The 26,922-nt window shown below is 45.2% G+C and overlaps 1 protein-coding gene across 1 annotated transcript in view; it reads left to right on the top strand.

Annotated features, from left to right (window-relative positions):
• LOC139233179 (neuronal calcium sensor 1-like) overlaps positions 1 to 26,922 on the top strand; it is a 146,683-nt gene that overhangs the window by 99,528 nt on the left and 20,233 nt on the right. Inside the window, exon 3 of the mRNA XM_070863795.1 lies at positions 23,286 to 23,310. Within this exon, the coding sequence (XP_070719896.1) occupies positions 23,286 to 23,310 (25 nt within the window). The remainder of the gene's footprint in view (positions 1 to 23,285; positions 23,311 to 26,922) is intronic.

Here is a 26,922-nt window from a genome sequence, read left to right as displayed (position 1 = left end):
ACAGCTACAAAGAATTACAAAAATGGCCGAGTGCCAATGTTTCCCTCACACTGAGCGTGCGCGAACGCTCCAACGCGCACGCGCAGGGTTGCCGGCAGGAAAAAACTAATTTAAATGGTACCCACCCCCTCCCATTTACAAAATCGGCGCGAGTGGTAGGCTCCGCCCCCTGGGCGCCGCGCCAAGCAGACATGGAGCTGCAGGGCGCTCCAGAATCGCGCGTTTTTTTTCAGGCGCCGTTTTTGGCGCGAAAAACGGGCGCCCAGCTCGGAGGGGCCCCCATTTTGTAGCGTGTGGAAACTTGGGGCCATAATGTGGATGGGTAGCAATCTATCTTTCGTTCATTTCAAATTTAGATTCTCTTAATATGTCACTTACCAACAGAAAGCAATGGTGGATTACATTCTGCAACTGTCCTTTTGAAGGTGTGGTCAGAACAGCTTGAGACAACTGGTTTGCAAAGAATTGCCCTTGTTTGAGGATATTATGATGCTTGGATCAGGACCTTGACGAACTGCAGTTTAAACTAGCTTATTTGCTGATTTTTATAGCACAGCTATTGAATTATTAATTAAAGTAACTGCATGCCAACAGTATTAACTAATTAGAAAATAATTGAAGCTACTTCTCATCTGTCTTGAGGATTTTTTAATAGATAAAAAGAGCTCCCCTTCCCCTTCTTTCATCAAATTGGATTTAAGTCTCTATGGGCCCAAGTTTCGACCTCAGTTGCCTTGATTTTTTGGAGCAACTGGTGTAGAACGGAGTATCTTAGAAATTCAAATTCTCGGCATTTAGTTTGCTCCAGTTCTCGTCAGTTAGAACAGTTTACACTTTGGAACAGAATTTTATTTTCAAAAGGGTGTCGTGTCCGGCCACTTACGCCTGTTTTCAAAGTTTCGGCAGTGAAAACTTACTCCAAACTAACTTAGAATGGAGTAAGTGAAGATTTTTTCGCTCGAAAAAACCTTGTCTACACTTTAGAAAATCAGGCGTAGGTTACAAATTAGGCGTAGGGAACGAGGTGAGGGGGAGGGAAGTCATTAAATTCTACAATCAATCCTTAGTTATACTTATACAAATATTATACAAATAAATCCAACCTGAATAAAAATTTATAAGCAAAGAAAAGATTAAATAAACCATGTTCCTACCTGTGAAACAGCAGCAGCATTCGAGCTGCTGTGCTTCAGGCAGGCCTTTCATGTTGGAGACAGGCAGGGGTGTGGCGTCAGTGTCTCGACGGCAGCCCCAACAGCGACAGCAAGCTGAGCTGCTGTGCTGCAGGCATGCCTTCATTCTGTTAGTGGCTGGCCGGCAGCTGAAGGATCAACACCATAGGCACGCAGCTTTTCAAGGGGGTTGAGGCCATTTGGCTATGGGATAGGAGCGGCGTCAGTGGCTGGCCGGCAGCCGAAGGATCAACACCGAACGCACGCAACTTTTCAAGGGGGCTGAAGCCATTCGGCCCACGCTTAAGGGGCGGTGTCAGTGACTCGACGGCAGCCGAGTCCTTTTAAAAATGGCCGAATGCCAATGTTTGTTTGACACTGCGCGTGCACGCACACTCCAACGCGCACGCGCAGGGTTGCCGGCACCACGTTGGCTCATTTAAATTAGACCCGCCCCCCCCACTACTTACAGAATCGGCGCGTGAAGAGCGTGCCGCGCCAAGCTGAGATCGAGCTCCGAGGAGCCGGAGAATATCGAAGTTTTTTTTCTAGCGCATTTTTCGGCGCGAAGAACAGGCGTCCAGCTTGGAGGTGCGCCATTTTCGGCGCGGGCCTAAACTTGGGACCAAAACTGGCAACCAGCATTTGAAAGGTAGATTAATGTTTCAGGTGAGACTTGCAGGTTGTGGGGTTTTTTTTGAAACAAAATCGCAAAATAAAATGTTATGTTCAGAATAACTCCACAAGACTATGCTGAAAGCTCAAACTGATGTGGCCTTAGTCTCTTTAATAAAACTCCAGAGTGCCAAAGTAGCATGGCAGACAACCTTTTATACAGTACTTGCTTGCACGAGGTGTGCAGGTGACCCTTGGGTCTCCAACAGGTGCACCCTCTGGTGGAAAGTCTTACACAATTATAAAGTTTACATACATAGCAAAAATAGCGAGGAAGAATGGGTGCAGTAATGAAAATGGTCAAAACGTGGGTTGTGGATTTTCCTTGAAGTTGAAATCTCAAATAACATTGACCAAATTTGTTTTATTTTACACTTAGTTTTTAAATTGAGGCATATATTATCCCATTGAGATGGAGAGAAAATGACAAATTGTGAAATTACATTTTCTGTACATGTCTGATTTTCTTTGTTGTAATTACAACTTCAGAAGACATTGATATTTTGGATTGTATTCCTTGGAGGATAGCATTGTGCGTGGGTTAGTTAAAGACATTTTATTTGATGGTGGACTAGTAACTGTTGTCAGCTGCTTGCTGATTCTGCAATCTTGATTCAGAGGCCTGCCGATCCTTTCGCGGTTTTATACACCGTCTCGTCGCCGAGAGCGTGCAGAAAACAAGCGCAGGCAGCGGAAGGAGCTGCCCTTTCCCCAACCACCCTTTCCTGTCTGTCCCACCTGTGACAGAGACTGTAATTCTTGTATTGGACTGTACAGTCACCTGAGAACTCACTTTTCAAGTGGAAGCAAGTCTTTCTCAATTTTGATGATGGTTTACACGACTAGTCTTGGACAGTAGGTGATTCGGCATTTTCTTTAGGTATCTTCTTCTCTTCAATTACAGTTATAGAAGAGCCAGTATCTGTGTCAAGCTCGCTGTTGTAGAAAATAGTTTTTTTTAAGCAAAGTAAACACATTGGATTTTTATTTGTTTGTCGCACGCAAAACAAGTCCAGTAATAACAGTTGCTGAGTGGCTGTCAACCCCATACTATTGAGTGCTTGAATACTAAATATCATTTTTTGGCAATTGAGATACTTGTTCAGCAGCCAATATTTAGTCTGAAGAAACACATTCAGAGCTACCTCGATAAGACCAGATTGATGAAATTGTAATTGCAGCAATGGTAATCTTCTCAAAGATGTGCTTAGAAATGCAGGTTTTTATAAATACATAATACAAACCAATATGGTCTGTGTGGGCTGGAGAGAAAAGAGTGGAGTTAGCTAGTTATAATCTAATTCAAGGATCATTGGATGAATGTCACATACTGTGTATACATGAGGGAATTATTTGAAATAGGAGAATCTTTGGTGTACAATTTTTATGTGTTCAGTGTTGAAACAAGAATACTTAATGTGTTGTGTCACCTATCCTGGAAATTCATTATTGTCGCAAGCGTAAAATGCTGCGTTAAGAGAGAAATGAGTTTCTTTATGTACGAGCATTCTTGCTATGAGGTGTGATTGAGTATCTTGATTAGCTTCTGTTTGACTGGTTTTGTTCTCATGGGTGCAGTTAGTACAATTTCAATAATAATGGATGCTTGAAATGTTGGTACTCAAGCTATGTGTACAAAATGACCCACAGTACAAAATGTCCTTCCAAACTTGGATTGTGCCTACAGAGAGCATTGTGAGCAGTATAACCTTAGGGCGAATTTTCTCACAGGGCAGCAGTTTAAAGTGATGAGTTAGAACAATCACATTACTTGGGGAAGGGCAGCAGCGGAGCATTGCACCATCTGTCTTTTTCTCACTCATTCCCTTTTCTTCTCCCTTGACTCCTGTTGGAGCACTGTTCCGTGTCCTCTGACCCCATACGACTGGTCTTTTTGAGTCCAGGTAGTGATTGTTAGACTATTTCAATGTGTCGGGTATCACAAACAAGCCCAGCCCTGTCTTCACTTGGCAGCCACACACAGGAGTGGAAATCCTGGCTGGCTTGAGGTGTCCCTTGGCCCAGTGCATTGATGTCATTTATTGCATCCCAACTACTGCCCCAGCTGATATCTGCTAACTCAGCATAGACTTGGAATCGAACCTGGGGCCTTCCTGAATGAATATTTGACTTCATCACTCAGTGTTGCACTGGGTGTTTCTTTCTACTCTCAGGTCCATCAAGAAAGCTTTTTATCAATAACATGAGAGCATGCTGGTTTCAGTGTGAGCTGTTTTTTCCTGCAACATATTTGTACCATTCTCTTTTTTTAAAAAAAACATTGTATTATCCACAACACGAATCATAACGTAGCAGATTTTGTGCTCCATGTTAGATCTTGTACCCACACCATGCTCCCAGCTTCCTGTATTCCTGGTGAAGGTCACGTGTCTTTTCTTGTGTTGGTCGGTATTGCTTGACTCTTGTTTCACCTTGTATTTCTCGATGGTTGGACTTTTTGTTTCCTGCTTTTACAAATTTTGCTCTCTTGCCGATACCTTCTCTGGTTCAGTGTGTCAGACACTCCCTTAAGTAGTCAGAGCATCTTGCTTTTATGGGAAATAATCAGAAAATGTCAGGTCAGGCAGCATCTGTGAAGAGAGAAACAGTGTTAACGTTTTAGGTCTGTGGCCAGATGTGATCAAGTGGGGCTTGAACCCATGACCTTCTGACTCGGGCAGGAATGCTTCCACATAACCAAGCCACAGTGATCGAGCAGTAGAAGCACATGTATGGGATCAAACGTTGCATCATATTGTGTGCCATGAACCAAGGAGATTGGAAATATAAAACATTTCAAGTTCACAGGTTTTTAATTTCAATAATATTGTGAACCTAAATCTAGTCGGGATTGGACAGGTTAGATGCAGGAAGAATGTTCCCGATGTTGGGGAAGTCCAGAACCAGGGGTTACAGTCTAAGGATAAGGGGTAAGCCATTTAGGACCGAGATGAGGAGAAACTTCTTCACCCAGAGAGTGGTGAACCTGTGGAATTCTCTACCACAGAAAGTTGTTGAGATCAGTTCATTGGACATATTCAAAAGGGAGTTAGATGTGGCCCTTACGGCTAAAGGGATCAAGGGATATGGAGAGAAAGCAGGAATGGGGTACTGAAGTTGCATGATCAGCCCTGATTATATTGAATGGTGGTGCAGGCTCGAAGGGCTGAATGGCCTACTCCTGCACCTATTTTCTATGTTTCTATGGTCTATGTTGAGTGAATATCAAGGAGTGGAATGGTTAAAAGTTGCGGAAGATGGTACAGGTGCAGCGTCGAGAATCCGGAATGTTCCGGAATCTGGACTCCGGACAGATCGGTGGCAGGGTTGTCCGGAATCCGTAAAATGTTCTGGAATTCTGATCCGCCGACCTCGGGGTCCCGCCGCTGCCTGACCTCGGGCCTTGCCTTGTCCCACTCGCCGCGCTGCTCACCCCGCCCCATTGCCCTTGCCTCGGGGCCTCCTCGCCGGCCCGCCCGAACAACCCCCTCGGTGGCGGGGCCTGCCCGAACAACCCCCTCGGTGGGACCCCCCCTGATGTTCCGAAATCCAGAAAAACCCGAACCTGGGCTTGGATGTTTCCGGATTCATGACGTCAGAAAGACGATCAAAAGTCCAGAAAAGCCTGGAATCTGGAACTGTTTCGGTCCTGAGAGTTCTGGATTCTCGACGCTGTATTACATTAATAATGCACTCCACCTTTTGGCAGATGCACTTAGGCTTGTGGGGTTGATAACTGGCTCTCCATCCTTTGCTTGACAAGCTGAATTAGGAGGGCTGGATCCTTCTATTGTGGTGAGCACAGAGCTTGAAGGGGAATTGAAGCTGTTTTTTTTTTGTGGGGGTACACTGGGTGGTGTAGACTGGGCCACACTAGCAAAATGTTTCTAAGGATTCTCTAATTTATAAATCCCATGCAGAACAGTTCGTCTTCACTTTTTTTTTACAATTTCAGTTTACAAAATGAAAATGATCCCAATACAGATTGAAACATGGAGAGAGGGAGGGATGGGTAAGAGTCTTTATTTGGAGATGGATGTCAGTGAAGGTAATTTAGGATGCAATTATACTGTTACTGTGAAATGTATTGGAGGCCATTTTGTTTTTCTTGGGTTTGACGTGTTGAAATGGGCTTGGGAACCAATTGGACACAACTTAAGCAGAGTTGTCCTCAATGTTTTGAGATTGCAAGTGATGCCACCCACGCTCTCAGCATGCAATATTTAGACTTCTTATGTAGGCATGCATGCACAGATCTGTCTGCGAGTGGCCAGAGTTCAATTGCAGCCCAGTGTTATAACATCATTCTTACCAACTGTGAATCACACTCTGCACCTACCACTCAGAGAACAGAACTATAATATAACCACAGTCTTGCCAAAGAAAAAGCAACAAAAATCACAGCATATTAAAGGGAAAATGAGAGGAAGGCAAGAAAGCTGCAAATGTAATTTGGTGAATGAATCCCACCAAGCCTGCTCCATTTCTAACAATTACTGTACTTCAATAGAGATATGGGGTGAACTTGCTAAGCCCTTATTTAGGTTATCAACCCTTGAGGAGCCTGTGACCACTGGAATGAATGCGGAATAGACAAATAGAGGTAACCCCAACAATTGTAAGCTAGATACAGTTTCTTAATTCCTCTGACTGAGGACTACTACAATGAGAATATTCAGAAATCAATGTTGGTTTGTGAGAAGCAGATGGTAAAATATTTCAGACCTGTTGGACTGTATTCTGTTTATGCTGCAGACTAATTGGTTTTTTTATTTCACTGAATTGAATTATGGGCAATCTTGAAATCCTCAGCAGAAATGTAATTCATTTCAGTGATGGATTTCATAGCAGTATTTGCCATGTGATGAGAAGGAAATGTCTGCTCTTGGAAAATGGAGCTTTCGAGACAGATCTTTATTTGTGTGTGGAGTCGGCTTTCACTAATTGCCTTTGCATTACTCATGTCCAATATATATATATATATTATATATACACACCAGCCACATCCATAAGGAGCAGTCAAAAAAGTCGCTTTTTGAGGTATTATAGAGCTTTGCCATTTTAAAGTTCCTCAACAGATTATATTTCTAAAAGTTCTTTTGATTGCAGTCTGTGATGTCTCTTTTTTTAAATTGTGAAAACGCTCCAAGGGATACTGCAGTAAGCTCTGTACACAAGAGGTTTGAAACCAATTCACAGTTCTTTCAAAGGTTATAAGTAGGGATTTTATGATTAGAAAAGAGTATAACTGGTTCCATGACATTGTAGCCAGCAGACGCATAATTGGATTGGATAGTTTGACAGACATGTTGTCCCCAAGGAGAAGCATCCAAAGATGTTTGTTTAGTTACCCTAAAGCAAACAACGAAACATCGCATTAGTGATACTGTGCTTGTCGTTCGTGATTTTCGAAGTGTTATCAGTTTTTTCGCTATCAGAATTGACAGTGAAATAAAGCTAAAGTGGACACCCTCACGGTGCAGTGGTAAATGTACCACCTGGTGTTGTATTAAGCTAAACTGTCCAGGCTAGTTACCTGTGATTTCAGTTGGGGTAGTGAGCAATGTTCCCTGTCATTTTTTGGGGGGAGGGGTGCGTGGTCCCTTTAAGTGGCTGCGCAGCCCATTCAAATTCACACGCATGCTGGGTTATTCCAATTAATAAGCCAGCGAGCAGCCTGCGCGGGACCTCCAGGCCGCTTAAAGGGAACATTGATGCTGATAAGTGTTCTGGTTACATATTTGGGTCTGTCGAGACCTTCGTGGGTTTGGTGGTGTCAATCGCTTCCATAAGCGCATCGAGCGTCTTACCTTGGTGGGAATGGACTCGCGCTCCCCATATCTACTTGTACAATAGCATAAATGGAACAAACAAAAAAAGAGTTTTGTTGACCCAATGCCTAAGTAACCTGACAACATTGATATAAATGTCAAATTGAGAAGAATAGAAATGGCCCTAATGACTCCTGTATAAAATCTACTTTAAACTGCTCAGATTGTAAAGGCAACTATTTGCCTATGAGTTATCTTGTTGCAAGCTAGTCAGCCACTGAATGCAAATAATGGGTACGGTTAAGGTACAATAGCTTTAATTAAGGAGGGAAAGGCTGAGCCTGTCGATGGGCATCATTCATTTTGACTCTGAAATTGGAAAATGAAGAATGTGTGTGTGTGCGCACAGTCTTAGCTTAGTGGTCGCGCTCTCCTGAGTCAGAAGGTTGTGGGTTCATATCCCACTCCAGAGACTTGAGTACATAATCTCGGCTGACACATCACTCTGCTGCGCACTGTCTTTCGGATGAGATATTAAACCAAGGCCCCATTGACCCTCTCCGGTGGACTTAAACGATCCCATGATACTATTGGAAGAAAAAGTACTATTCATGGCTAACAAGTCCTGGCTAACATTCATCCCTCAACAATCGCTGTGCCTCAGTGGTTAGCACATTTGCCTCTGAGTCAGATTGTTGTGGGTTCAAATCCCACTCTAGAACTTGAGCGCATAAATCTAGGCTGACACTCCTGTGAAGTGCTGAGGTATAAGACTTTAAACCGAGGCCCCGACTGCTCTCAGGTGAATGCAAAAGATCCCATGGCACTATTTTGAAGAAGAGCAGGGGAGTTATCCCTGGTGACCTGGCCAATATTTATCCCTCAATCAACAAAACAAAAAAAAACAGATGATTGGTCATTATCACATTGCTGTTTGTGGGAGCTTGCTGTGTGCAAATTGGCGGCCACGTTTCCCACATTACAACAGTGACTGTAAATTGGCTGTAAATTGCTTTGAGACGTCCAGTGGTCGTGAAAGCACTATATAAATGTAAGACTTTCTTTTTATTTAAAACAGATTATCTGGTCATTATCTCATAGTCGTTTGTGAAACCTTGTGTGAAAAATGGCTGCTCCGTTTTCCCATATTACAATAGTAGTTACGCAGGGCCCAAGTTTCCACAAGAAAAAAAACGGGCGCCCCTCCGAGCTGGGCGCCCGTTTTTCGCGCCTAAAAAAATCCTCGGTATTCTCCACCTACCTGTAGGTCCCCTGGCCCTCGGCGCAGCCAGCACGAGCTGTGGGGGGGCGGAGCCAGGTCCCGGCGCTGAAAACAGTGCCGGGACCTCTGCACATGCGCGCTACAGTCGGCACACAAGTGCAGTAGCTCCAGGCGCCGAACTGTGTGGGAGGGGCCCGAAGCATGCAGCCCCTAGCCCTGGCTGAATGGCCTCACTGGGGCTGCGTGAATGAGGCTCCTCCCACAGCCAGCTCCTGCTCCCCGACCCCGACAAGACCAGACACCCGCTCCCCCCCCCCCCCCCGCCGACCAGACCCGACACCCGCTTCCCCCCCCCCCTCCCAGCCGACCAGACCCGACACCCGCTCCCCCCGCCGACCAGACACCCGCCCCGACACCCGCTCCCCCCCGCCGACCAGACACCCGCTCCCCCCGCCGACCAGACACCCGCCCCGACACCCGCTCCCCCCCGCCGACCAGACACCCGCTCCCCCCCGCCGACCAGACACCCGCTCCCCCCCGCCCCGCTCCCCCCCTGCCCCGCCCCGCTCCCCCCCCGCCCCGACACCCGCTCCCCCATCCCGCCCCGACTCTCTCTTTTCCCCCCCCCTCCCCCTCTCTCTCTCTCTCTCTCTCTCCCCCTCCTGCTCAGCGACACGAACGGCTGCAGAATTCTCCCTGGCTGAAGCACTTTCACACAGGTAGGAAGATGGTTTATTTAATCTTTTCGTGGCTTATAAATGTTTATTCAGGTTGGATTTATTTGTATAAGTATAAATAAGGATTTATTGTCGAATTTAATGAGTTCCCTTCCCCTCCCCCCTCCCCCCCCCACCTCGTTCTGGACGCCTAATTTGTAACCTGCGCCTGATTTTTTAATGTGTAGAACAGGTTTTTTCAGTTCTACAAAAATCTTCACTGGCTCCATTCTACTTTAGTTTGGAGTACGTTTTCACTGTGGAAACTTTCAAATCAGGCGTCAGTGGCCGGACACGCCCCCTTTTGAAGAAAAAATTCTGTTCTAAATTAGAACTGTTCTACCTGACTAGAACTGCAGAAAAAAAAATGTGGAGAATTGCGATTTCTAAAATAGTCCGTTCTCCACCAGTTGCTCCTAAAAATCAGGCGCGAATCATGTGGAAACTTGGGCCCGCAGTTGCATAGTATTAACAGCACAGAAACAGGCCATTTGGGCCAACAAGTCCATGTGATATTTATGCTATACACGGGCCTCCTCCCACCCTTCATCGAACCTCCATCAACATGTCTTTCTATTCCTTTCTCCCTCATATGTTTATCCAGCTTCTCCTTAAATGCATCTGTGCTACTCACCTTAACTACTCCTTGTGGTAGAGAGTTCCACATTCTCTCATCACTCTCTAGAGAAGTTTCTCCTGAATTCTCTATTGGGTTTATTAGTGACTGTCTTGTATTTATAACCCCTTGTTCTTTCCCCCGCAAGTGGAAACGTCTTCTCTCCGTCTAACCTGGGAAACCCTTTCATAATCTTAAAGACCTCTATCAGGTCACCCTTAGTCTTCCCTTTTCAAGAGAAAAGAGCCCCAACCTGTTTTTTTTTTTAAATTTCTAAAATATACTTTATTCATAAAAATTTGCACAATACATTGGCAGGCACTTCAGTACATTTGGATGCGGTCAGCAATTCCATGCAATACATTTGGATGCTGACGGCAGTTCCGTTCAATTCATTTGCTTGCTTTACATTTCGAGGTACATTTCAGTACAATCCAGGATACATTGTAATACAGTCATCAAATTACTTTACTAGTGGCACTATACGGTACACGCAATGGGTGAGGGTACAGTTACATTTCTTTGCAACATACATTACTAAACAGAACTTGCATTATACATGGCTTAGGTTTTTAGGTTTTTTCAGATCATGGTGCTCTATGTATACAAAAAGTTTACAAGTACAGCCCAAGAGGGGTTTTATACTGATTCCAGCCCCTGGGTTTACCGTGGCGGAAGGGCTTTAAACTGTGGCTCTTCCCCACCGTGCCTTTGCGGCGACTGCACCAATTTTTAGTGCGTCCCTCAGCACGTACTCCTGGATCTTGGATTGCGCCAATCTGCAACACGCAGACGTGGGCATCTCTTTGCTCTGGAAAACCAGCAAGTTTCGATAAGATCAAAGTGCATCTTTCACCGAGTTGATGGCCCTCCAGCAGCAGATGATGTCTGTCTCGGTGTGAGTCTGGGAACAGCCCGTAGAGCACAGAGTCCTGTGTTACGGAGCTGCTTGGGATGAACCTCGACAGCAACCACTGCATCTCCATCCAGACCTGCCTTGCAAAGGGGCAATCCTGAAGGAGATGGATGACTGTCTCGTCCGCACCACAGCCAACTCGGGGGCAGAGTGCCGTGTCTCTGAAGGATCTGACGGGTCGGGCCCTCCTCACCGCCAACCAAGCTACGTCTTGGTGCTTGTGTGAACGCTCTGGCGAAGAGACGTTCTGCCAGACGAGTTCGACAGTCTGCTCGGGGAACCACCCGACAGGGTCCACCCTCTCCTTCTTTCGTAGGGCGTCCAGGACCTTACGTGCCGACCACTGCTTTATGGCCTTGTGGTCAAAGGTTTTTTTTCTGACTTTCCTGGTAGGTATAACCTCTCCATTCTGGTATTGTTATTGTAAATCGTTCTTTCATCTTCTCCAGTGCCTATATATCCTTTTTATAATATGGAGGCCAGAACTGTTCACAGTACCCCAAGTGTGGTCTAACTAAGGTTCGATACAAGTTTAACATAAATTCTCTGCTTTTCAATTCTGTCACTCAAGAAATGAACCCTAGTGCTTTGTTTGCTTTTTTTTCATGGCCTTATTAACCTGCGTCGCTACTTTTAGTGATTTGTGCATCTGTACCCCCAGATCCCTCTGCTCCTCTGCCCCATTAAGAAACTTATTTTCCAAGGAGTATGTGGCCTCCTTATTCTTCCTAGTAAAATGTACGACCTCACACTTATCTATATTCACGGTCATTGTGAGAATGTATATAGCAAGGCAACGAACGTGTATCGAAGGAGAAGAGGCAATAGGAGAATAGTTTATGAAGAATAGTTTGTGTAGAATGGCTTTTAGAAAGAATCATGGGTAAATGGCTGACCAAAGATGTCAAGCTGTGATAACTACAATGTCAGCACAAAAAGGGGTTACTCAGAGTTGTGGTCAAACACGAGTTACGCGAAAAAGCAAAAGTTAGACATGAGTCAGACGAGGGGCTGCTATATCCAGCCATGAAATAGGGAAATGCTATGAAAATCGAAACAGTAAACACATCCCTGGAGCCCGCCCTATTTGGAGAGATGTTAGCCTACAATTGGGTATGCTATGGGGGGAAATCGACCAATGATTGTATAAACCGAGTGTCACTCAAATGTGTTCTGCTGTAACAATGTATAAGTGTTGAGCTTTTGTACTGTTACGAGACTTGTCAGGAGAAAGGTGGACAGGCTCGAATCGAGAGTGTTCCCTTTATCTTGACAGGTCCCGGCCGGAGAATCTACAGAATAAAGGTCTTATTTAAGACTAAAAGTGTTCGTGTGTCAGTGAATTCGCTGAAACAGATTGAAGGGAAAAGAATCCAGTATCTACAATTGGTAATAGATATGAATACAGGTCCCAGAAGTAAAAGAACCATCTCTCAGCTAGTCCTATTAGTCGACATCTTCTACCGTAATCAGGAATGCATCTAATCGGAAATGAAGGATCACACTTATTTGATAGTTGATACTTTTAATTCCCAATGGGGTGTTGTGCATTGGGGAGAGAAAACTGACGGATATGGTGTCATAAAGTAACCAGTCAAAAGCAGTGTGAAAAGCCATCAATAACCTGAGAATTTAGGCACGAATAATGCGTGTTGCGAGCAAGTAGTAAATGGGAGGTGCATTTAAAAACAATACACTGAACTGCTTAAAATGTTGCTCTTAACTGGATCCAACTCAGTCAAAAATACATTAAAGTTATAAAATCTTAACTCAAAGACCTACACAGTAGCTTTTTTAACTTCAACTTGACCTTCATCTGCTTACTGTACTTTGTATACAACATCCAAATCTCTTAGATTTTTTCCATACACACATTCTCATTTTTAATTACAGTTGAATATTTGGTAATGGTATAGTAGATTTAAACACAGAAAAACAGACAAAACTTACCATCTTTGATGATAGCCTTCATAAAGCGTAGTGATTCATTGTCCTAGTCATTTAAAACTGCTTTAAGTTGTAACACTGATATTTCTGAAATTGAATGCATCCAAGTCTGATGGGATGACTGTTTTCTCTCTCAGCTCAATCTTGACTGAAATGAGTTTGGACAGTCTCAGGAAAAACAGCCCATAATTTTGCAGTAATTGTCAATCTTGCTCATGCAGGTCACTAGGATGGCTGATGTGACCAAGGCAGACATTGATGCGGAGATTCAGCATCGCCTCCTGTGCGCCAGTGCAGCCTTTGGCCTCCTGATGAAAAGAGTGTTCGAAGACCAGGCCCTCAAATCTATCACCAAGCTCTCATGGTCTACAGAGCTGTAGTAATACACCCCCCTCCTGTATGGATCAGAGGCATGGACGATGTACAGAAGACACCAAGTCGCTGGAGATATATCACCAACGATGTCTCCGCAAGATCCTGCAAATCCCCTGGGAGGATAGGCGCACCAACATCAATGTCCTCGCCCAGGCCAACATCCCCAGCTTTGAAGCACTGACCACACTCGATCAGCTTCGCTGGGCAGGCCACATAGTTCGCATGCCAGACACGAGGCTCCCTAAGCAATTGCACTATGTGGAGCTCCTTCACGGCAAATGAGCCAAAGGTGGGCAGTGGAAACGTTACAAGGACACCCTCAAAGCCTCCCTGGTAAAGTGCGACATCACCACTGACATCTGGGAGTCCCTGGCCGAAGACCGCCCCAGGTGGAGAAAGTGCATCCGGGAGGGCGTTGAACTCTTCGAATCTCAACGCCACGAGCGTGAAGAGGTCAGGCGTAGGCAGCGGAAGGAGCATGCGCCAAATCAGTCCCACTCTTCCCCCGACGAATGTCTGTCCCACCTGTGATACGGTCTGTGGCACTCCCATTGGCCTGTTCATGTTCTGTCTTTAGATGCTCTGATAATGACTCCACGAGGCAATGTGTTGTACTTGAACTCTAGTGACCGTAGTCCTTTATTGATAACTCCAGAGTGAGGATCACACCTGGTGGCCTGCCTTTTATACTAGGCCAGGCACACCTGTACCGGTGACCTACAAGTCTCCCACTGCGGTTTCCTCTGGTGGCACACCTTGTAATAGTATAAGCAGTAACCATGTAGGATACATGACATCACTCTACCCCCCAAGCCTTTAGTGCAAATCGCCTTCATGCATTGACTGGGCTTAGCTCTATCTGATTGACCCTTGGAGGGTCGTTTCTGTTATATATGTAAACTTGTATGTACTCTGTACAGCCACCAGAGGGCTCATCCCTGGAGTCCCAAGGGATCTCATAATCTCTTGGGATCACAGGTATTTAAGGAGGCCTCAGATTGGAGAGGCACTCTGGAGACCTGCAATAAAAGACTACGGTCACACTTTACTTTGAGCTCACAGTATTCAGTCTGACTCTTGGGTGAGTAGGTGGTGTTTCGTTGGCAGTAGAGATGCTGGGGGTTTCTGTTTGTGCGTCCATGACCGCTCCATTCTCTCTCTTCCCCCTGCCCCCCCCCCCCCAATATAGATTATGCCGGTGGCTCATTACATTCATATACATTCAAACCCCCCCAAAAAAAATTTGCATTTACATCGTTACATTTGTGGTACAGTACATTTGACTGGTGAGGTACATGCTTGATATATATTTGGAATCAACATTGGTGTCAGCACCGGTGTGTGAGGACAAACGAGTACCAGAACTGCTGGATGGTATCCAGGTCGTCTGGTGGTGGCGCGGTGCCCAGTGCTGGCAGTAGAAACCCGGTTGGCTCGAGTTGCCTGCTCTCGGGGCCTTTGCCGTTGCTCCTTGCGTCGGGCAGGTTCACAGATGCCTGTGACCTCCCTGTCCTTTCCTTGCGTCCCTGGTCGCTGTTGCTACCTGAGGAGCAGTCGTCTGGCAGTGAACAGGGAACTGCTGACTCACTTGCTTGGGCGTTATTTGATTTGGGATCCTGGCTGGTCCCGGTCCCATTTGGGAGAACCGTTGCGGGTGACCCTTCGTTCCCGGTTGTGGCCTTGGTGGCGATAAGGTCTGGGGGCTGCGCCTTAGCGTGGTTTGCTCTTTCATGCTCGTGGCGGTTGGTGCCATCGGGTGCCAGAGAGGTGGAGCCGATCAGGGGCAGGGTATCGATACTGGTGCCGTTACCCTCCTGAAATCGCTTGCTCTGCAGCTTGTATGTATTGGCTGCTTGTGGCCACATTCCATGGTGCATAACTGTGGTCTCAGGGACGCAGGCTGCTATATTGGGTAGCTCACTGGACCTGTGTGCGCCCGATGGTAATGTCTGCCTGCTGCATTGACTATGCAGTTGAAATCCTACATCGCACAATGTTTCATTACTCATCGTAAATAACCTGTAGCTCCGATCATGATTGCGCGACTTTTCTTTGCTTATTGCATGTACACAACTCTGATCATCAATTACACATTTTACATCTAAATCACAGTTGTTCTTACATTGATTGAGAATGTGGAACTGTCCCTTTACGTGTGGTGGGTTGCAGGCCTCCTTTAAGAGAGCCTTGCTATCTTTACCCCAAATCTCTTCTCATTTTGGTGCCACGTGTTGCTCCATGAGCGCTGCACCTCGTGGTCTGGCCGCCGCCATCTTTTTCTTCAGCGCATCACCTCGTGGTTTGGGTGCCATTTTTCCACCATCCACGATGTCGACTGCGGTGATCCTCTTCTCCCCGGCTTCTGCCACCGAAGCTGGGAAGTCGCCTTTGGATCCGATTTTCTTCCTCCGGAGTCCTGCTGGACGGTCTGTGCCCCGGGTGCTGTGCTGGTCTGTTCTCTGGTGCCGGGTCCACCCTCAGGTGAGGGCTTGCTTTGCCTCTGAGTGTGGAGGATGTCGATCACTGGAGGGATGAAATCTTCCCAACTCTAATGGATCTTCTCCATCCACCTTCTTCCGAGTAGAGTTCGTCCATCACCTGCAACAATCCAGAGGTAACTTGTGCACTGCGCCATCATGGAGTATCTTTACATCCGCACTACCAACGACTGGAATAAGTTCATCATTGTAGGTGCGCAGCTTTGCCTGAACCGGGATCAACTTGGGTCGTTCAGTTTGATTGTCCCATAGCCTCTCAAAGGCTTCTTGATTCATTACTGACTGGCTCGCCCCCATGTCCACTTCCATGAAGACTGGAATGCCATTTATCTTGACTTCCATCCTCAACGGGGAACACTCGGTGGTGCAGGTAAACATGCCAAATATGCCACATCGTGAGGCTGAGCTGCCTCTCTGACTATCATTTCATAATCCGCGCTGGATTCATGGCCATCTGCAGGCTCTTCTTCAACACAGTGAGTCCTATTTCTTTTACACATTCGCTGGTGGTGGCCCTTTGTGCTGCAGCCTTTACACACACAGTCTTTAAAGCGGCACTGGGTGAGCTCTGTGATTCCCTCCGCAACGCCAGCATGGAGCTACTCGGTTAGCCCACCTCGGTGGACTCTGAGTTAAGGGACTCGGGGGGGGGGGGGGGGGGCAGTTCTTTCTTCCCTGAGAAGGTTCATGTTCTACAGTCCAGCTTCTAAAAGGCGCCATTCTGTGCACAGTACTTGCCGGGTTTGAGTCCTGAGGATGAGTCATCTGCCGAGAGCCGCAAGTCGAGGTCATGAATGCCTGGCTCATGGAGATGGCCTTCTGCAGTGTGACTGTGGTATCCACAGACAGTAGCTTATGAAGAAGGCCCTCATGGCCGATTCCAATGATAAAGATATCCGGCAGCGCTTCGGTGAGGTGGTCGCCGAAATCATACGGTGCCGCCAGTCTCCTGAGGTCTGCAGCATATTTCGCAATTTCCTGGCCTTCGGGCCGTCGGTGGGTGTAAAACCGGTGTCTGTCTGTGAGGTTGCTCTCTTTGGGCTTGAGTTGTTCTTGGATCAGCGTTACAAGCTCCTCATATGTCTGGTCGATGTCTTCGCTGGTGCCAGCAAGTCCCTGACGAGGCCATACGCAGTGGGCCCACAACTGGTTAGCAGGATAGCTCTGCGCTTATCAGCCAGTGTGGCCGGATTGTTGCTTGCAAGGTTGTTTGCTGTGAAGAAATGGTCGAGCCTCTCCGCAAAGGTGTCCCAATCATCACCATCGGTGAACTGCTGCAACGTACCAAGGGTAGCCATTTTCGCGTGAAGGTCCGTAATCTTGTCGCCAATTGTTATGTCTTTTGATGCTCTGATAATGACTCTACGAGGCAATGTGTTGTACTTGAACTGTAGTGATCTTCGTCCTTTATTGGTAACTCCAGAGTGAGGATCACACCTGGTGGCCTGCCTTTGAAACTAGGCCTGGCACACCTGTACCAGTAACCTACAAGTCTCCCACTGTAATGCCCTCGGGTGGCACACCTTGCAATAGTACAAGCAGTAACTATGTAGGATACATGACAGTTCAGCCATCAAAGGACTCACTTTGGGAGTGGAAGCAAGTCTTCCTCAATTCCGAGGGACTGCCTATAATGATGATGATGGAAATGCAAATATCACACTGGTACAGAGGAGACTGCCCTTATGAATTTGGGGTTAAGGCACATTATCTGGTCAGTGTAGATGGAGCTTAGTCTTTATCTAATCTGTGGTATGAATGATATGGAAGGCCTTGATGTTGACAACAAATGGAACATATTCCATTCCCAACACTGTCTTTTACTATGTATTTTCTAGTAATCAATTGTGATTATTCATTTACAACCATGTATTAATAACATTAGAATAGTTCATTCTCTTTTGCAAATGTTGTCATAAGTCAATGATGAATGCATTGACGGTCATTGTTTTCAAGCTGGCTGGAAGCAAAACATACACACAGAATTGGAACAGTATATTGAGAACGGCTCTCGCGGCGCTCGGCCCAGAATTTGCTGGATAAATAATGGCGGGTTTAATGTGCATGCCATTATTGGTGTGTAAATAACCCAGCAATTTGTGGTGAGGAATAGATATGCCGTGAGTTGTGTATCTCCACAAACCGCTGGACGATTTGTGCCGCTCCACCGTTAACCCTGCGAAAGCAGGATCTCGCCGTCAACTTCCCCGTGGGTTTCAAGGAACTGCTGCATTTCCACTGTTAAAACTAATTAAACTCGTGCTGAAAGTTAGGGCAGGTACTCAACGACGAAAGGAACTTTTTAATGACTAGATTTATGTTCCTGCAGTGCTGCTCAACCTCTCCGGCCCAGAAAGGGAACACTTGAAACTGGAGTCTCATTCCTGCAGGGAGTAAATTGTTCCTCAACGTTTACATTTTTTTTTAAAGTAGTTACTTTTCCTTTCTGTCTTTTTAAAAAAAACTCTCTTAATCCAATCTTTTTTTCTCTCTCTAATTTGACTGTTTCGTTCTCTATCTTTAAATCCAATTAGTTAAGGAAATGGTGTGCTCCCCTCATTCACTGAAGGTTCCGGATGCCCTGTGGACCTCGCCGTGCTGTTATTAACTCTCACTTTCAGCAATTTGCAGTGCAAATTTTTTTTTTGAGCTAATGGGTAAGGAATAAAATTAATAAACGGGGCACTACGCGAGATGCCCCACTCCAGCAAATTCTGCCCCATTGTGTCTATTCAGTATTGATATCATGGCTGCAACACTTCAAGCAATGTGCTGACACTTTTGATAGTTGTGAACTGCACGTTGTGATCAGATTTTTAAATGAGTCTTTTTAGAGTCAAGTTCACAATGCAGCTATTGCAGGAAAAATATATTTAAGCAGTTAAATGTGGAGCTTTATATAAAATAAAATTTCAAAAATATTTGTACATCTAACTAATGGGCAGTACACTATCCACTCGCACAACTATAGTACTGATCCTCAATGCTGAGAATAAGTATCTGTTATGTTCAGAATAACTCTGAGACTGTGTTGTAAGCTCAAACCATTGTGATCTTGGTCGCTTTAATATAACTCCAAAGTGAGGCAGCAGCGCAGTGGACTGCCTTTTATACCTGCTTGCACCAGGGTACACAGGTGACCCATGGGTGTCCCACAGGTGTGCCCTCTAGTGGCAAGTCTTACACACAGGTGCGGTTCACATACATGACATCACTTCCCCCCCCCCCCCCCCCCCCAAAAGTCTTGAGTTCAAGTTATTTACAGGTTGAAGCGATCTGGCATTCTGCATTCCCGGGTCGATCGCCTGAGTTGACATCCTGGCATAGGTGAGTTGGTCGGATCATCGCTGCTCGGCTGGGCTGTCGGGCAAGGTAGGTTCATTTTCGTGGTTGACAGCGTGATCAATTGCTGGTTGGTTGTGTGTTGGTGGATCATAGATGGTAGGGTGGTCTTCAAACTGTTCTTGATAGTCTGTGAATCGCAGCTTTCAACAATTTCACAACAAACACTCTATTCCCCTCCTTGGCTAAGACAGTGCCAGCAATCCACTTGGGACTGTGACCGTAATTTAGAACAAACACCAGATCATTGACTTCAATGTCATGAGAGGCCGCCACGCAATCATGGCACACATTATGCCTGTATTGCCGGGTTTCTACGTGATCATTGAGATCCGGGTGGACTAAGGAGAGCCTGGTTTTGAGTGCTCAACGATTTGGATGAAGGAATAGAGTGTAATATCTCCAAGTTTGCAGATGACACTAAACTGGGTGGCGGTGTGAGCTGTGAGGAGGACGCTAAGAGGCTGCAAGGTGACTTGGGACAGGTTAGGTGAGTGGGCAAATGCATGGCAGATGCAGTATAATGTGGATAAATGTGAGGTTATCCATTTTGGGGGCAAAAACACGAAGGCAGAATATTATCTGAATGGCAGCAGACTTGGAAAAGGGGAGGTGCAACGAGACTGAAAGTGGGCATGCAGGTACAGCAGGCGGTGAAGAAGGCAAATGGTATGTTGGCCTTCATAGCTTGGGGATTTGAATATAGAAGCAGGGAGGTCTTACTGCAGTTGTACAGGGCCTTAGTGAGGCCTCACATGGAATATTGTGTTCAATTTTGGTCTCCTAGTCTGAGAAAGGACGTTCTTGCTATTGAGGGAGTGCAGCGAAGGTTCTCCAGACTGATTCCAGGGATGGCTGGGCTATCATATGATGAGAGACTGGATCAACTGGGCCTTTATTCACTGGAGTTTAGAAGGATGAGAGGAGATCTCATAGAAACGTATAAGATTCTGACGGGACTGGACAGGTTAGATGCGGGAAGAATGTTCCCGATGTTGGATAAGGGGTAGGCCATTTAAGACAGATGAGGAGAAACTTCTTCACTCAGAGAGTTGTTAACCTATGGAATTCCCTGCCGCAGAGAGTTGTTGATGCCAGTTCACTGGATATATTCAACAGGGAGTTAGATATGGCTCTTATGGTTAAGGGGATCAAGGGGTATGGAGAGAAAGCAAGAAAGGGGTACCTAAGGAATGATCAGACATGATCCTATTGAATGGCGGTGCAGGCTCGAAGGGCCGAATGGCCTACTGCACCTATTTTTCTATGTTTCTATGTTTAACAATTCTGCAGGTATTATGGAACTCTTAAAGGATAGATTAATACCTCATCCACTATCCTAACCATCCACCTGCTCACCACTAACGTATTGTGGCTGCAGTGTGTACTGTCTGTAGGATACACTGCAGCAACTCATCAAGACTCTATGGCAGTACCCATGACCTCGACCACCTTGAAGGACAAGGGCAGCAAATGCATAGGAACACCCTCACCTCTCAAATCACACACCATCCTGACTTGAGCCTATATTGTCATTCCTTTGTTGTCGTTGGGCCAAATTCCTGGAACTTCTTCGCCAACAGCAATATGGGAGCACCTTCACCACACTGACTGCAGTGGCTCAAGAAGAAAGCCCTCCACCACCTTCTCGAGGGTAACTACAGATGGACACTTACATCTGAGAATGAATAATGGTAAAATAATATAGTTTCTAGTTAAGCCAGTGAGCTCATGGATTTATTTGCTGTTCATATAGGCCAGAGATATTTTGTGGGCTGTTGATGCACTCGAGGAAAGATCATTTGAATTTAATAGTTTTTAGGGTAGAACTCAATAGGTTCCACACTGGAGATTTAGGAGGCATTAATGTTATTGAAGTATCCATTCCATACTGAGTCAAACAGTACAAGCATTATTTTGTCAATATTTCAAGAAAATTCATTTTTATCAAATCCTTTGTGTTCATAAGTCTTGTATTCCTATTCTCTTTACCCCCCCCCACCCTGCTCACCCTTCATTTACTTAGAGGAAAGGTAGTCTAGACTACTGATGACATGTTTTTAAAAAGCTTATATTTCTATAACAATGTACAAAAAGCACCCGAGAGCTCAACATAAATCCCAAGCAGGGGACGAAAGAGGATAAACAGGTTTCAGGAGCTTTTTAAGGTGGGTGGAGGGATAGAAATTGGAGGAGGGTTCCATTCCCCAACACGAACTCACTTGGATGAGCTCAATATTTCAGAAAACAAAAAAAATTGCTGTTGACTCAAATTTATCCCAGTCTTCACCACCTGGAATTATGTAAATTAGATTTATTGGCAATGTTCTTTGTACCTATTGATTGAATGTAAACCTTCCAAGGGTGATGGATGCCTTTTGCTAACCCTTGGGTCAAATGGCCTGATTGCATCAAGCTACCCTTATTGAGTTGTCTCAGATCCAACAAAATGGAGGCGATTAATTCTCTGCAATCTTTAGTAGCCAAATCTGGCCTGGGCATGGCAACAGTGGTGAACAGAAATGTAGAATGCATTTTTATTTTAAAATAGAAGGGAATCTGCAACTGTGGTGGGATTGAGGGAGATGATGAGATTAGCATTTGTCTATTATTTAAAAAAAAAGGACAGGCCTATTAAACTTCATAGCTTTTTCTTCCTTTTTTCTGTTATGGTGGAGAACATGGGTATTTAAAACAATTCATTTATTGTGTGATTGTTCTAAGATATTATTTTATTGAGAAACCATGTATGAGTGATGATAAAGTGCACACCATCTCGGTCAGAGCTAATCCTAAGCAACTCTGTTCCAGTTTGTGTACTTGGAGAACTTTTACAGGGTTTGGCTTCTATTTGTATTTTACTCTTGTTTAGTTTTGTGGCTTATTTACTCAAATAGTGAAAGACATGTGATGGTTTACAATGGGAATGCAGTGCTGGTTAGTGTGCTGCTGACCATAGTGAGATACATGACTAACGCCAGTCAATTACTGTACCAGTTGGTAATTGCTCCGTTTGGGTGTGTCGAACAAGCACAGCATTGGCTCATTATGCCCATTGCTGATTGAATTTGAAGTGCCCATGAAGCTGGGAACCAGCTGTATATTGAAAGAGGAAGACCAGGAAGGACACAGGTTCACGAGTAGGAGGCAGATTTTGGGCTCGTACCAGGAAGTTCCTCACAAAAAGAGTAACCAATGTACGATAGAGCAATGGAAGCAAAAACCCTGGCAGAATCGTTTGATATGATTGGATGCTGCAGTGAGCAATCTTTCGGATCTTAATGGCTTTCCTTATCTGTATAAATCTTGTGCTGCTATGTGCAGTGCTCCTCTCTGTGTACAGCAGCGATGTGGTTCTGGATTGTGATTGTATTGAGCAACACATTCAGTATGCAGCGATAGCGTGCTGCTATTTGCTTGTATAGTGCCACATTGGATTCAACAGCTGTGGACTACAGTTTGTGGCGCTGCACCTTACCATAATTAGTATACAGTGATAGTGTGCTAACTTTTGTGGTTATGTATAAATTGTATAAAGCACATTGCTCTTTACTCCACTGCTTGCTGTAGCACTTACATTCTGATTTTATTCCGGAAATGACCCATTATTCTGCAGAGTGCACAGTGATTTTCTGAAGTGGTTAAAGTGCCATGTCTGACTCGGCTCATGCGGTGAAAATGTGTGGGAATAGAATGAAATATTGCCACTTTCAACCACTCACGCTAATGAATTTATCTTCCCATAAAAGATCATTAGTCATCGGTAACAGTATTTTGAGCATTGCATATTTCTGTGGAAAATGTGTTTTCAATTATCTGAATACTGTTCAGGTTTGCTGAAGAAAAATGTAATGCAATTTAGTTATTGAATAATTGCTGATTAGTTGATACATTATCAGATAGGCTACCGGTAGAAAGATTTATTTTTTGTGCATTATTGAAGATCCAATTGCTACAACATGCTCAGATCTGCAGACTATTTTCAGAGATCCGTCCAGAAATTCTAAGTCCGCAGTAAGTGGTTTCTGTCCCGAGACACTTTCGATAAGCTACAAAAGTGGTGTTTCTCCCTTGTGGCTGAAGCACGTTCTGCAGTGTCTGAAGTTGCACGTCCCAATCGCCTGATACCGATGCACTGACATTCCCAAGGCCCGAAACAAGGTGGTCTGTGGGTTCTCAGTTTCTAAAGCATGACATAATGAGCATTATTCAGTAACGGATTCCCTGTTTGAGCTCTTGAAGAATACTGTATTGATCCAGAAACCTTCTCACTGCTGCACGTTTGGAAAAGTGTTATTTTTGATAAAAACCAGTCTCTCAAATATGTTACATGGTCCCCAAGGCTATTTAGAATTTTTAGTGATTGGAAACAAGACCACTTTCAAGTGTTGGTCCTGCACAAATGTAAATGCATTTTGACTGGATTGTAATTGCGAGCTGACACCTTCATCTGTCCTTTGGATTTGGTGGCTTTGAGAGACTGGATTCATTCAGTTTACAACATCGTGCACGCTCCTGGCTGTATTTACTCTGTGCCTGAAAGACACGGGCAGTGCATATTCTGATCCAGTTTGGTGAATGCACCCATCAAAGCCATACTGTTACCAGGTGTTAGAAACATAGAAATAGGTGCAGGAGTAGGCCATTCGGCCATTCGGCCCATCGAGCCTGCACTGCCATTCAATGAGTTCATGGCTGAACATGCAACTTCAGTACCCCATTCCTGCTTTCTCACCATACCCCTTGATCCCCCTAGTAGTAAGGATTATATCTAACTCCTTTTTGAATATATTTAGTGAATTGGCCTCAACAACTTTCTGTGGTAGAGAATTCCACAGGTTCACCACTCTCTGGGTGAAGAAGTTTCTCCTCATCTCGGTCCTAAATGGCTTACCCCTTATCCTTAGACTGTGATCCCTGGTTCTGGACTTCCCCCAATATTGGGAACATTCTTCCTGCATCTAACCTGTCTAAACCCGTCAGAATTTTAAACGTTTCTATGAGATCCCCTCTCATTCTTCTGAACTCCAGTGAATACAAGCCCAGTTGATCCAGTCTTTCTTGATATGTCAGTCCCGCCATCCCGGCAATCAGTCTGGTGAACCTTCGCTGCACTCACTCAATAGCAAGAATGTCCTTCCTCAAGTAAGGAGACCAAAACTGTACACAATATTCCAGGTGTGGCCTCACCAAGGCCCTGTACAACTGCAGTAACACCTCCCTGCCCCTATACTCCAATCCCCTCGCTATGAAGGCCAACATGCATTTGCTTTCTTAACCGCCTGCTGTACCTGCATGCCAACCTTCAATGACTGATGTACCATGACACCCAGGGATCGTTGCACCTCCCCTTTTCCTAATCTGTCACCATTCAGATAATAGCCCGTGTCTGTTTTTACCACCAAAGTGGATAACCTCACAGTTATCCACATTATACTTCATCTGCCATGCATTTGCCCACTCACCTAACCTATCCAAGTCACTCTGCAGCCTCATAGCATCCTCCTCACAGCTCACACTGCCACCCAACTTAGTGTAATCCGCAAATTTGGAGATACTACATTTAATCCCCTCGTCTAAATCATTAATGTACAATGTAAACAGCTAGGGCCCCAGCACAGAACCTTGCGGTACCCCACTAGTCACTGCCTGCCATTCTGAAAAGTCCCCATTTACTCCTACTCTTTGCTTCCTGTCTGACAACCAGTTCTCAGTCCACGTCAGCACACTACCCCCAATCCCATGTGCTTTAACTTTGCACATTAATCTCTTGTGTGGGACCTTGTCGAAAGCCTTCTGAAAGTCCAAATACACCACATCAACTGGTTCTCCCTTGTCCACTCTACTGGAAACATCCTCAAAAAATTCCAGAAGATTTGTCAAGCATGATTTCCCTTTCACAAATCCATGCTGACTTGGACCTATCATGTCACCTCTTTCCAAATGCGCTGCTATGACATCCTTAATAATTGATTCCATCATTTTACCCACTACCATGGCTTAGTGGTAGCACACTCACTTCTGAGATCGAAGGTCGTAGTCTTATTTGAGTCTTGAGCACAAAAATCTAGGTTGTCCCTCTAGTGCAGTGCTGAGGGAGTGCTACACTGTAGGAGCTTCCGTCTTTTGGATGAAACGTTAAACCGAGGTCTCGGCTGTCCTCTTGGGTGGACATAAAAGATTCCATGGCACTGTTACAAAGAAGAGCAGGGGAGTTATCTCGGGTGTCCTGGCCAGTATTTATATGAACGTAAATAGGAGCAGGAGTAGGCCATTTGGCCCCTCGAGCATGCTCCGCCATTCAATGATCATGGCTGATCTTAGCCAACACTATTAAAATAGATTATCTGGTCATTCTTTCATTGCTGCTTATGGGATGATGTTGTGTGCAAATTAGTTGCTGTGTTTCCTACAACAGTGCATACACTTCATTGACTGTATAGTGCTTTGCGACATCCTGAGTCATGAAAGGCGCGATATAAATGCAAGTCTGTTTTCAGACACTCTCAAAGCTTATCTGCATGGCGATAAGTGTTCCACCGTTTCAGTCAGCCAGGTTCAGAAAACAGCACGGAAAAGTCCGCCAAAGTGCTTTCTCCAGTGAGGTTGAAGCGTGTGTGTTTGTGGGCAAGAGCAGATCCTATTATTGAATAGCTCGCCAAGACTTGCTGCGTAGGCTTACACATGAAGAATGGGAAAACCGGCAAGATATGACATGGCAACTGGCACTCATGGAATTGGATTCCAAGTTAGTTCTTTCAGAAGAGATTTTTTTTAACTTTCTGTAAAATGGGACCCGTGTCTGTGAAAAGAACAATGGGTGTTGATGTGTGGAGCTCTGGTGACACTCTCTTGACAAGTGAGAGTTGGCGTTACAACTGGACCAAACTTCAAGAGTTCTATATCTGTAGCTTCTGAGCCCAGAGGCAATGTTAAATCAGCAACATCATTATAGCTGTACGAGTTGCCAAATTGCTCAGGATTTGAGACAAAGCTTTACAGCTGTACTTGTCATTATCGTACGATTGAACCCAGATATGTCCACATTACTAATTGAACAAGAAATATTATTCTTGGGTCATGACCGCAGTTTTTGAGACTGAATTGGAAAAATAGCAGCATCTCTCACCCCTGGGTTTTATATATGCCAGACAATCAAGGTTCTCACTAAAAGCTTTTCCATTCATTTATACCAGTGACATCTCATTGCCTTGAAGTTCTGTACCTTGAGAATAGAATCAGTAAAATTCAGCCCTCAGTGTAACTCTTGCCAGTTCATGTGATAATAACTGTCTATCTCGGTCATGATTGGGGCCCAGGAGTGGCAAGGGTGGCAAGGGCCCAGGGGCAGCACAGGCCAGCCCACACAGCAATCTATGGACAGTAGGAGTATGTGTGCGCACTAGGTCCATGCAACAGAGCTTGGTCTCCAGGCGTCTTAGTTAACCCTTGTCACTGGACTAAGATCTAGCTCTGTCAAGCCCATGTGGTGGCTGGTGTGCAACAGCCACCCCACGTTAAAAGAATCCATGCACAGGCACCTTCCACCCTTCAATATATAGTTCGGGACCTGGAATGTCAGGTCTCTCATTGAAACACCTGTGAACTCATCCCTTTTTGGTGTGGAAGCAAGTCATCCTCGATACAAGGGACTGCCTAATACGACTATACT

This window comes from Pristiophorus japonicus, chromosome 20, assembly GCF_044704955.1.
Source record: "Pristiophorus japonicus isolate sPriJap1 chromosome 20, sPriJap1.hap1, whole genome shotgun sequence".
Taxonomy (NCBI): domain Eukaryota; kingdom Metazoa; phylum Chordata; class Chondrichthyes; family Pristiophoridae; genus Pristiophorus; species Pristiophorus japonicus.
Note: the sequence above shows the minus strand (reverse complement) of the source record. Positions and strands in the feature narration are given on the sequence as shown.